This window comes from Thalassophryne amazonica, chromosome 17 (genome assembly GCF_902500255.1).
Source record: "Thalassophryne amazonica chromosome 17, fThaAma1.1, whole genome shotgun sequence".
NCBI classification, from domain to species: Eukaryota; Metazoa; Chordata; class Actinopteri; order Batrachoidiformes; family Batrachoididae; genus Thalassophryne; species Thalassophryne amazonica.
In genome coordinates, this window is record NC_047119.1 from 69,894,419 (window position 1) to 69,906,984 (window position 12,566).

Below are 12,566 nucleotides of genomic sequence, written 5' to 3' on the forward strand. Positions count from 1 at the left end.
TGAATATAGGTAGTGTATGTATGTATGTTAGTAGCGTAACACATTATTAAATATTAAAACCATTCACACAGGGAGTAAATAATATAGTTTTACTTGTCCATTTCAGTGAGATCATCTTCACAGTCTGATGAAAGCATCTGAAAATAATTTAATTTGTTGTCCTAACTGAAGAAAAGTCCATGATGGGTTGAGTGTCTGCTGTATTGATCCGAGACCGGGATGGTCAGCTACAGGTGTAATCTGTTCATTGCAGCTGATGGCTCGAGTCTCTCCTGTGAATGGATCCTCTTGTTCCACCGCAGCCCGCTTTGCGCTGCAAGTTAAGACTTGCAGCTCCCCATCTGCTTCTAACGTCTCAGTCTGCACGCAACAAAAATAATGTGAAAATACTTCGTTTTGCCTCTGTGTGGAGTGGAGAATCTGTACGACACCGTGTGTGTGCGCGTGTCAATGTAAGTGTTCTACCTGCCAATCAAAAGGATTCTGTCAGCGAGAATTAATAGTTCTGACACTACAAGCACTGTGCAGCACCGATCCGAATCACTGGGTGGAAACGGGGCTGTCAGTAGCCTGGAAAAATCCATAAATTAATGGGGCTATTAAGATAATGGTTCCGGTACTGATATCACTTCCTCCTTCTTCTCAAATGTCGAGACTCACTGGGAAGTTCCTGCTTTTTAGTGGCGTGCACTTCAAAATACAAACATTTATCTCTTCAGGTACTGCATACCAGGAAAGGATAAATTTCAAACAAACTGTTTCATTTTAGTCTCAAATTAAAAAAAATACATATTGTGTCACCTACACTTTAAGTGACTTAAGAAAAGTTTCCATATGCAATTCACTCTCTACAGGTGGTTGTGTATACAGATTTTTGTAATACTTCTTAAAAGCATTTTGTAATTCTTGTTTATACAATACAACAGCAGAGTTGGGATCTTTAATTTTGTATTTTGTGCTGTCTGCTCTTTCTTTTTGCAGTCTTCTACCAAGAATATTTGATGCTTTAGGACCAGCTTCGTAATATTTTTGTTTTACAAAGACAAACTTCTTTTCAATTTCCTGTGTGTGCAACAAATTTATTTCATTTTGTATTTTCTTAATCTCATTCAAAAGATGAGGGTATTGTTTCTTTTTATGTTTTATTTCTAAATCTTTCAATTTTTTTGTTCAGGTCTATCCATCTTGTTTTTCTTTCTTATTATGGGAATGCCAATAAATAATTTTTCCCCGGATTACAGCTTTTAAAGTATCCCATACTATGGACAAATCAACCGCTCTCGTGTCATTAATGTCCAAAAATTGTTTTATTTCCCTTGTCATCTGAGCCACAAACTGGGGGTTGTTTGAAGCACCTGTATTAAGTCTCCAAAAGTGTGTTTCGTGGAGAATCACCAATCTGTATTGTGCAAAAAAAAACAAAAAAAACAGGAGCATGATTAGATAAATCAATAGAACCAATATCACAACTATGAATCCTATAATGATCTTTTTTAAACACACAAAAAACCTATTCAAGAGTATGTATTGTGTGGATGTGAGTAGAAAGTATAATCCCGGCCAGAAGGGTAAAAATCTCTTTGGGTCTAATATCCCCAATTCAGTCATCAAGTTCGGCACTTTTTTCTGTATTACATTCGTAGGTAAATTTTTTTTTTTTTATGCATCTAGGTTAGGGTTAAGACGAAGGTTCCAATCACCTCCACAGATTACAATTCCTGGGGCGCCAATCATCAAATCAAACACCTTCCTGTAGAAGGCAAAATTACTTCCAGGAGGAACATAAGCATTACAAATGGTTATTGTTACATTGTTGATCTTCCCTGAAACTATTGTATACCTCCCTTCTTTGTCCGACTCCTCAGAAATATAATCAAGTTGTATTTTTTGTGATATGAATACTCTTTTGTAACCCATTCTTTTCAGCTTCATGCTCTGACACAGAAAGGTGCATCTCCTGTAACAGTACAATTTGAGCATTTTCCCTTTTTACTTTTGATGGTATTTTACTCCTTTTATCTGGGTTTGAAATCCCTTTGACCTTAATGTCCGGTCTATTCATAGTATCTTAAATAATGTGATAAAATTAATCAAGAGGTACAATAAACCTTTTTTCCAGTCTTGTGCACAAACAGTCACTCTTCCATGGAACATATAATGAACTTGAACAGAAAAGAAAATAAAGTTATAAAATAACAATGGTCTGTCCAAGGTAGAGGCTCATATGAAAGAGCCCTGCATGGCCATGTGTTGGTTTGACCCTCATAGACCAACGTCTTGCCTCATTAGAGGGAGCGCCCTAATAAATGTCCACAGATTAGTAAGATTCTGTCTGAATGACGCATCTCCACCCAGACCTGACTTTTTAATTAAAGAACAATGAAAAACAACCAGACTAATGAATATTCTCCAAAATATCTTCATGGTCATGTCATTTCTCAAGAAGAATATAGCAAGTCTTATCAAAATATCTTGAATGTAAAGCAGTCCGAGATCTTCAGTCGTCGACGTCTCTCCTAAATACCAGCAGCTTCTCTCTGAAGCGGGCATGCTGGTTTTCTTCTGTGGGATCCCCAGCTTTTCCAGAGTCTCCTCTCTCAATGTAATGTCCGCCTGCCCTGCACCAGGCAGGGCAAACTTCTCTTGACTTGGGGTGGGTGGAGGTTTCACCACGGTGACGGGTAGCCCTCGCGCTGCCATGTCTCGTGTTGCTTCGGCTGGATCCTTGTATAAATAAGTGCCATTATCATAAAAAAAAAAAATGCATTTTTGATGGATACAGGGTCTAAAACCCGGTGCTGTTCTCTTGAAGAATCTTCTTTGCCTCTCTGTATTTGTTGCATTGCTTTAACACTTCAGTGGGATAATCTTGCTCCAGGAAGATGTGTACACCATCATAAAACACCTCTTTCTTCTGCATTGCTCTTCTAAGAACCTCATCTTTCACACGATGGCTCCCAAAAATAACAACAATGGATTTGGGCATTGCCTGAGCATTTGGTTTTGCCGTCACGGCGCGGTGTGCTCTTTTAATTCCAAGTGACTGGCTGCTGTTAATGCACATGTTCATTGTATAAAAATGATTGCACACTTGTCGTGGAAAAAAAGGTGTTGTACACTTATACGACACGTGGTTGTGTCAGCTGTTTGCATTTATCACGGCTGTGGCCCTGGAGTACAAACTGTCCCTCAGTCTCTTAGTCCTGCCTCTTAAGCCCCTTTCACACCGGGGCCAACGTAGAATTGCGTATTGCGGCATACCGGCTACACCGAGTTATGCAGCTCTACGCTGAGTTTAAGCAGCTCCGCGCCGCGTTTTTGCTTCCCTACATGGCAGTATGTTGAGGGCTACGTGAGGCTGACGCAGGAAATTAAACGTTTAATTTTTTCTGTGTAGAGCACTGGATGCAGAAAGCACATAGTTTTTAAGCAGGTCTGCGCAAAACTGCTACTGTTTGGAAATCTACATAATACAGTGCAACTGTACACATCCAAAAACTGAGTGCGTGGATCCAGTCAATCAGCTGGAGGAGAACAGGTGTAGCGCCCATGTGTGGCTGCATGATCCACACAGCCCTCAGCGCCTCTGTGTGCTTTACAACAAGTGATCGAACGGACACGTCAGTGTGTGCTGTAATAATTCCTCAGGTGTGTGTGTGTGTGTCTGTGTGTGTGTGTTCATAAAGTGGCTGAATGAGCCGTTTACATGCACTTCAGTAATCCAATCAGTAAACTTACTTTCTTTCAACTCATAAATCAAAAGAACAGAAATGGCAGATGTTAGAAAAAAGAGCAGAGAGGACACAGCTCTCTCTCTTTCTTTCTTTCTTTCTTTAGAATGCTGACAAGAAACGGGATGTTTATAAAGCAAGTCCCTCTGTGATTTTTCTGCTCCAGGTGCATTTCTCAGAGGATGGCGGTGTTGCAGTCTGATCACACCTGGTCAGACAGAAGCACTGTGATGATTTAAACTTTTAAAGTGGCAGTCAGCTGCCGCTTTAAAAGTTTGTCACAAACCTGATCAGAAAGCAACCGGCGCTTTAAAGGTTTAAAGAATCACCGCACTTCATTCGTTCACAGCAGTGTGTACCACAGCCAGACTCATTAGCAGTCTGTACACAATGAAAATGGTCCACCAAGAAAAAAAAAAAGTTAAATTACTCTTTCTGACACCGTGCAGTACAGACCCAAACCACTCGGTGGAAACACTGCTGTCGGCACACGCTGGTCGTCAAGGTGTGACAGCTGCATTAATTTATGCCAGCGTTTTTAATAAATCGTCAAGGTGTGGCGATTTATTAAATCATCACACCTTCACGGTTTAATAGGTTTGTAGCCATGCACATTTTAGTGCAACTGTATTAGTGCACTAGATGCAGTAGATTGTGAATTTCTCCTCTGTGAGATCAATAAACTTTGTCTTGTCTTATAACTGAAACAATCATGCAAATGGTGATAAAAGCATTCGGCAGAAATACTCCTCAGACAATCCTCGTTTGAAAAAAACGATTGGCCACTTAACTTTTCAATCGGTGGTCAGGTCAGGGTCAATTGAAGAATTACACAGAGGTCAAAATTAAAAGATGCTCCAATCATATTGAAAAATATTCCACATTATTTGCCTGATCATAAAGATTCTAAAAAGGTATAGTTTGGACTATCTGTGACTGTCTATGGAGTTACGGGATAAAAACAGCAAGAATGGTGCCAAAGGTCAGTTTCATTTTGTACAGGGGTCGAAAGTTGCTCCAATTTTGATTTAAAAAAAAAAAAAAAAAGAGAAAAAAAAAGTGATGCAAATTATTGGTTGAGCTGATAGGATTAATAAATGGAATAGTTTTGACAGTGTTGAATGCTTGGTCTCCAAAGTAAAGGTCAAACAAGGTCTACGTCTATTTGATTCTATGACATGTGACATATGTTACCCCGTAACGTGATAAGTAAGGATGATACATGATCCATACTATTGCTTTTTAAGACCGTGTTAACTCAACTAGTAATTGGAGCAACTTTAACTCTTGACCCCTGCACAAACCAACACTGACCATTCTTGGTGTTTTTATCCCATAACGCCATAGAATTCAATTATAGACCATCCAAACCATACCTTTTTGGAATCTTTATGATCAGACAAATAATGTGGCATAGGTTTCAATATGATTGGAGCATCTTTTAATTTTGACTCCTGTGTAATTCTTCAATTGACCCCTACCTGAACGCCAACTGAAAAGTCAAGTGGCCAATTGTTTTTTTGTTTTTTTCAAAAGAGGATTGTCTGAGGACTATTTCTGCCGAATTTGATGCTTTTATCACCATTTGCAGGATTCCCCTCTAAATATTCTCTTATCTGCTGCACTATATGCAAGCCCTATGTGAAAGGGGCTTTAGTATCCAGAGGGCAGCAGCTCAAACACCCGATGTCCTGATTGTGTGCTGTCTCCATATTTTCTCAAGTTAAAGTTGCCCCCTTATTTCTGTTTTATCAGCTCTAGAATTTGGGATTTTTGTGCATTGTTGAAGTGTACTTATTATTATTTTATCATTTATTCTTTTATTTTTAGAGTTTATTTTGTTTTATCCCTTGATTCCTGGGAAACTCTTATATAAATAATTGTTGTTGTTAATGTGAGATTTTTCAGTATATAAGTTACTTCCGGAGTATAAGTTTGCAGGAGAACAGGCAGTTCATCCTACACCTCCCTGTCCTCTTCAGAGTCCTCTAATTCTTCCAGGGAGATCCAGAGGTGCTCCCAAACCAGCTGAAAGATAGAATCCCTCCAGCATGTCCTTGGTCTTCCACTGGGTGTCCTCCTAGTTGGACGTTCCTGGAGGGCCTCCCTAGGAAACGACCAGGAGGTATCTTCAACCAGATGCCCGAATCAGCTCAGCTCGCTCCTTTTGGTGGGAAGAGGAATAAACTACTACACTAATAAATAATGAAAATAACTTAGTTGCAGCTCATCTCCTGCTGTCTTACCTCCAGGGATGTTTGTTTGTTTTGTTTTTTTTTGCAGATTTGACAAGTTTCTGTGTGTGTGTGTGTGTTTGTTTGTTTGTTTTCCCAGTCAGCTTCCTCCTTCCTTTCATATGATATTTGACATCTTGTATGTTGCTGTTTTTTTTTTTGTTTTGTTTTGTTTGTTTTTTTTACTTTATGTGCAGAGCAGTAAAGATTGTCCACATGGACCTGTCGGGCTCCATCATCCCCACCCCGGTTCTGGAGAGCATCTTGTGTCGCTGCCAGCTCTTGGAGTGTCTGAGTGTGGAGGGTCTGCAGCTCTCGGATCACATCGTCCAGTGAGTCTGTGTTTTTGTGTGCTGTGCTTTCTCCAGACATGGGTGATTATTTACTTGTGCACTTCTACAACCTGCGTGACTGATTGTGTTAAAAGAACTGCACCTGTACTCCTGTGTTCCAGATGTGTCCACTGCCACTGTGAGGAGAAAGCATACTTATCTTGCTGTGAACAGGACAGATGTCTTTTGTAGTTGGCAGTGAACTGTTTGTCATCTTATATTCATGAAGAAACGTATTTTTAGTAGAATTTTGCACTTGGCATTGATGAAAGTTTTCCAGGAATTCCTGGATTTCAGTGTCAGTGGAGGTAGAACTCTATATCCTGTTTGAAGTTTAGATTTCACACCTGCCAGCCTGCTCATATCTTTTACTATAAGCCAGTTCAGCGTCTCAGTCTGCATGAGTCATGCTGGGCCGGGTCAAAGTTCACAACTACCCAAAGCACCTTATAAGTGCGGCAGCATTGTAAATATTGAATATTTAGAGTGCTGGAAAGTTATCATTTTGACAGAATTTAGCAAAAAAAAAAAAAAAAAAAAAAATGGGGCTACAAAATAGGTGTCAAGCGGAAGAAAGAAGTTGTGACCCTATCTTATGCAGTCACGCTGCAAAATACCCCCGTAACTAAAGAAGACAAACTGGAGCCCAATAAGAAAGAATGTAAGTCTGCTAACAATTCCTGAAAACATTGGCAACAAGCAAATGTTCCCCCTGCATGTAGATTTTAACTAGAATCTCCTATGGAAAGGCAAGCAAAACTTGCATGACCATGAAACACGCAGAGTACACAGACTGAGACCTGTCCTTGTCTAGGTTTCTATGTAGAGTCTGTGTTCTTTGGACCTGAATTATATATCGGGTGTCCCAAAAAATATGCAACATTTTATCAGCAAAGAAAATGGTCAAAGCATATGTCTAGGAAATAAATTTATGGCTGGATAGAAAGCTGAAAGGTTGAAGTTTTTCATACCAGTGTCAATATTGGCCCCTGCATTTTCAGTCTAGCATAAAGTCCCTGCACCTGTTTGACACTCAATCATTTTTTTTTTTTTTTTTTGCTGTAGTATGATTAATCTTGGCATTTTCCTGAGTCTTGCTTGACATCATCATAAACTTCAGGGTCTTTGCAAGTAAAAAAGAAACATAAGTGATTAAGTTTGTAGCATTTAAGGGTCAAACCAAGTGTTTTAAATGTTGTATATTTTTTTGGGACGCCCTATATAGTGTATAAATGTATAATAATGATAAGCAGTCCACTGTACTTCATGCTGTGACACGTTGTGAATCATCAGGGGCCTCATTTACAAAAACTGGAAACACTAAAGCCCAGAAATTTGTATGCACAAAAAGTCAGATGTATCAAAGTGTGTGTACGCATGGATCCAAGCACGTTCCTTTTGTACATCCCAAACAACGTGGAATTGAGTGCACATGCAGAAATACCAAATTCCTCCCTGTCCACACTCCATTTAAATATGCAAATTTATTTAAATGGACCCTGGCACCTGGGATTCCCCTCTTCCACTTTTGTGTCCCACCTGGATCATCCACGGAACAATGTGGACCTGGCGCACTGCTCTAACACTGCTTAAAGCTGCTAATTTCACTTTAAGGGCATAAGATGACTGGATCACACGCTCCGGTCATACGGCTTCTATGCTTTGTTTACTCAAGTGGGTACTGATAAACTTTGACTGGAACATTTTACATGGCCATGGTGCTTGCGTACTGATGATGCTGATTTGGCTTATTAGATACACATTTTGACATCAAAGTACACTGGTATGATTTGTCATTCAAAAGTATTGACCAGTTATCCTGCCCACAAGTCTGCTGTTCTTCGAGTTTCTTTTTGTTTTTGTTTTTTCCTTTCTCTGATGACACGTTAAACCATAAAATGCAGGTTCAGAGAGAGGTTCAGAATGGCAGCCCTGCCTGAAAAGAACACACCTAAAACACTGATCCAGATCTGTTTGGAAAAGAGTGAGTTTCAGTTCATGTTAAGACGATGCTAACAGACTGTAACTGCAGCCTGTTGTCCCATCCTGACCACTCTGTGTCCTGTCATCAAACTCTAATATGAGCATTGAAATAAATACATCCAGTCTACAGTTGGACATCAAACAACCAAATCCAGCAGCCTGGTATCGACTGCTGCTCCAAGCGGGGATTTAGAAGGCCGCTGCTTTGAATAAAATCTTTGAAGCTTGCATTGAAGAAGCAGTGCTTTGTAACACCTTGCTAGCACATAAAGTGTAATTAGAAACAGCTAGTTGCGGTGCAACGTTATCTTTGGTTATAAAAAAAAATGAAAGCTGACCGTGGGGGTCACAGAGATATGATGAGCCAAGATTGCCTTGTATACAGTGTATCCAGAAAGTATTCACAGCACTTCACTTTTTCCTCATTTTATGTTACAGCCTGATTCCAAAATGGAGTAAATTCATTTTTTTCCTCTCAAAATTCTACCCAGAGCACCCCATAATGACAACATGAGATAAGTTTTTCTTTTTTTTTTTTTTTTTGCAAATTTATTAAAAATAAAAAACTAAGAAATCACATGTACATTTGGCAGCAATTACAGCCTCAAGTATTCTTGAATATGATGCCACAAGCTTGGTGCACCTATCTTTGGGCAGTTTCCTCTTTGCAGCACCACTCAAGCTCCATCAGGTTGGATGTGGAGTGTCGGTGCACAGCCATTTTCAGATCTCTCCAGAGATGTTCAGTTGGATTCAGGTCTGGGCTTTGGCTGGGCCACTCAAGGACATTCACAGAGTTGTCCTGAATCCACTCCTTTGATATCTTGGCTGTGTGCTGTGGGTCATTGTTCTTCTGAAAGATGAACCGTCACCCCAGTCAGAGGTTAAGAGCGCTCTGGAGTGGGTTTTCATACAGGACGTCTCTGTACATTGCCGCATTCACACACTCATCTTCAATTGCTTATTTAAGGGTCTATTTAAGGGTCACAGTGGGCTGCAGCCTATCCCAGCAGTCATAAGGAGTGAGGCGGAGTACACGCTGGGTAGGATGCCAATCTGTCTTGCTGCATTCATCTTTCCCTCAATCCTGACTAGTCTTCCAGACTCTGCGAGTCCTTCAGGTGACTTTTGGCAAACTCCAGATGGGCTGCCATGTGCCTTTTACTAAGGAGTGGCCTGGTGGATCAGAACTTCTTCCATTTATGGATAATGGAGGTCACTGTGCTCTTTGGGACCTTCAAAGCAGCAGAAATGTTTCTGTCCCCTTCCCCAGATTTATGCCTGGAGACAATCCTGTCTCAGAGGTCTACAGACAATTCCTTTGACTTCATGCTTGGTTTGTGCTCTGACTGTCAACTGTGGGTCCTTGTATGTAGACAGGTGTGTGTCTTTCCAAATCATGTCCAATCAACTGAATTTACCCCAGGTGGACTCCAGTTAAGCTGTAGAAACATCTCAAGGATGATCAATGGAAACAGGAGGCACCTGAGCTCAATTTTGAACTTCCGGGCAAAGGCTGTGAATAATTATCCTATCTTAGTTTATTTTTAATAAATTTGCTAAACTCTCAGAAACAAAAAAAAACCAAAAAACACTTTTTTCACATTGTCATTATTGAAAGTGTATTGTACTGTACACAGTGTATTGTATGTTGAATTTTGAGGGAAAAAAATTAATTTAATCCATTTTGAAATAAGGCTGTAACAAAACAAAACGTACGCTGTGAATACTTTTCATATCACACTGTCATTCGACGTCAAAGCTTTGACTCCCTGACTCTGTGTGGTGTTTTGTGAGTCCTGTAGTCGGTGTTTGTGTGTCTGACTGACTCTGTGTGGTGTTTTGTGAGTCCTGTAGTCGGTGTTTGTGTGTCTGACTGACTCTGTGTGGTGTTTTGTGAGTCCTGTAGCCGGTGTTTGTGTGTCTGACTGACTCTGTGTGGTGTTTTGTGAGTCCTGTAGCCGGTGTTTGTGTGTCTGACTGACTCTGTGTGGTGTTTTGTGAGTCCTGTAGTCGGTCTTTGTGTGTCTGACTGACTCTGTGTGGTGTTTTGTGAGTCCTGTAGTCGGTCTTTGTGTGTCTGACTGACTCTGTGTGGTGTTTTGTGAGTCCTGTAGTCGGTCTTTGTGTGTCTGACTGACTCTGTGTGGTGTTTTGTGAGTCCTGTAGTTGGTCTTTGTGTGTCTGACTGACTCTGTGTGGTGTTTTGTGAGTCCTGTAGTCGGTCTTTGTGTGTCTGACTGACTCTGTGTGGTGTTTTGTGAGTCCTGTAGTCGGTCTTTGTGTGTCTGACTGACTCTGTGTGGTGTTTTGTGAGTCCTGTAGCTGGTGTTTGTGTGTCTGACTGACTCTGTGTGGTGTTTTGTGAGTCCTGTAGTCGGTGTTTGTGTGTCTGACTGACTCTGTGTGGTGTTTTGTGAGTCCTGTAGTCGGTGTTTGTGTGTCTGACTGACTCTGTGTGGTGTTTTGTGAGTCCTGTAGTCGGTGTTTGTGTGTCTGACTGACTCTGTGTGGTGTTTTGTGAGTCCCGTAGCTGGTGTTTGTGTGTCTGACTGACTGTGTGGTGTTTTGTGAGTCCTGTAGTCGGTGTTTGTGTGTCTGACTGACTCTGTGTGGTGTTTTGTGAGTCCCGTAGCCGGTGTTTGTGTGTCTGACTGACTCTGTGTGGTGTTTTGTGAGTCCCGTAGCTGGTGTTTGTGTGTCTGACTGACTCTGTGTGGTGTTTTGTGAGTCCTGTAGTCGGTCTTTGTGTGTCTGACTGACTCTGTGTGGTGTTTTGTGAGTCCCGTAGCTGGTGTTTGTGTGTCGCTGACTCTTTGTTTCCTGTCATCGTCTCAGTTGTCTGTCCAGAAACCCAAACATGCTGCAGCTGAACGTCAGTGGTTGTTCCGGATTCTCTGCGGTTGCGTTGGGTCACATGCTCGCATCCTTGTCCAGGTCAGCTGCTCCGCCACGCCACCTGTAGGTCTCTTTGTGTTCCACATCCACAGATCCACAGCTCTGTTCTTTCTCTGGTGCAGGATGGAGCAGTTAAACATATCATGGTGTGACTTCAGTAATGATCATGTGAAGAGTGTCGTCAGTCACGTGAGCTCCGGCGTCGTTCAGCTGAACCTCAGCGGCTACCGCCAGAACCTCACCTTAGAAGGTAACGACACAGCTTGTCTTCAGGTCCACCACATGTTAAGTTAATTTGAAGACCTGGGGGGGTTTCTGTCATCTGTATCTAGTTACTGTTCAGTCTGGATTAAACTGTTGTTTAGGTTCTTACACGTTTGTTTGTTTGTTTGTTTTCAAACAGATGTGAAGGTGCTTGTGCTGAGATGCCCTAATATTGAGACTCTGGATTTAAGGTGAGATATTTCAGTTTCCATGTCAGACTGACCACATGCCACTCATTTTGTTTTGGACAGTCACCCTTCACTTGTACATAAGTATTCACACCCTTTGCTCAGTACTTTGATGCACTTTTGGCAGCACTTACAGCCTGAAGTCTTCTTGAATAAGATGCCACAAGCTTGGTGCTCTGTCTTTGGGCAGTTTTGTCCATTCCTCTTTGCAGCACCTGTCAAGCTCCATCAGGTTGGATGGGGAGTGTCAGTGCTCGTGATGTCCCAAGCCCGATACTCAGTATTGGAATCGGACGCCGATACAGCTATTTTATGAGAATCGGATTTGGGAATGGTATGGGCCGATTCACATTCACGACTGCCTTAAACTGAGACGCAACACAAAAACATTGTGCCTACTTCGTGGTAGAGATTTGGACTCCACCACTATAACACCCGTGGAGTTTTTCGATCCAGGAATACTTCTGTGTGAAGTGTGTGTGCACCGCTGCTGCACATCGTGGGGAGTGGGGGGTGTTCTGAACTATAGAGTATATCTCTCACTCGTCATGTGAGACGTGCGATCAGCCGGTACAGAGACGCCAACAAACGACTCAGTGACGCCGACAAACAGCACCGTGTTTTCAGCCTCACTGAGCCATCAGCTGGCTGTTCTCTGATCAGCTCGAGTACGCAATGTACAAAAAAAACTCCATTAAAATATTTCATTAAATAATTCAGTTAATCTAATAATTCTGTGTCCGTAGCTGCTCTAATTTCAGAAAGTTAAGATTTATTATAGTTGAAAGGTTTCGTGTTCTCTAAAAAGCCGGAGGAAAACAAGTCTGACTGAGCGAGGGGAGGGCCGAGGCAGAGAGGAGAGGAGGGGGAGCTTCACTCATTTTCACATGAAAGAGCAACTGTCCAACTATCCTGCTACAGTTTAAATATATGTTT

At 41.4% G+C, this 12,566-nt stretch overlaps 1 protein-coding gene across 1 annotated transcript in view; it reads left to right on the top strand.

Moving 5' to 3' along the window:
- skp2 (S-phase kinase-associated protein 2, E3 ubiquitin protein ligase) overlaps positions 1–11,693 on the top strand; it is a 31,992-nt gene extending 20,299 nt beyond the window's left edge. The window contains exons 5-8 of the mRNA XM_034192902.1: positions 6,163–6,297; positions 11,119–11,217; positions 11,301–11,428; positions 11,582–11,693. Coding sequence (XP_034048793.1) covers positions 6,163–6,297; positions 11,119–11,217; positions 11,301–11,428; positions 11,582–11,637 — 418 coding nt within the window. The 3' untranslated portion in view covers positions 11,638–11,693. The remainder of the gene's footprint in view (positions 1–6,162; positions 6,298–11,118; positions 11,218–11,300; positions 11,429–11,581) is intronic.
- The last annotated feature ends 873 nt before the right edge of the window (positions 11,694–12,566 follow it).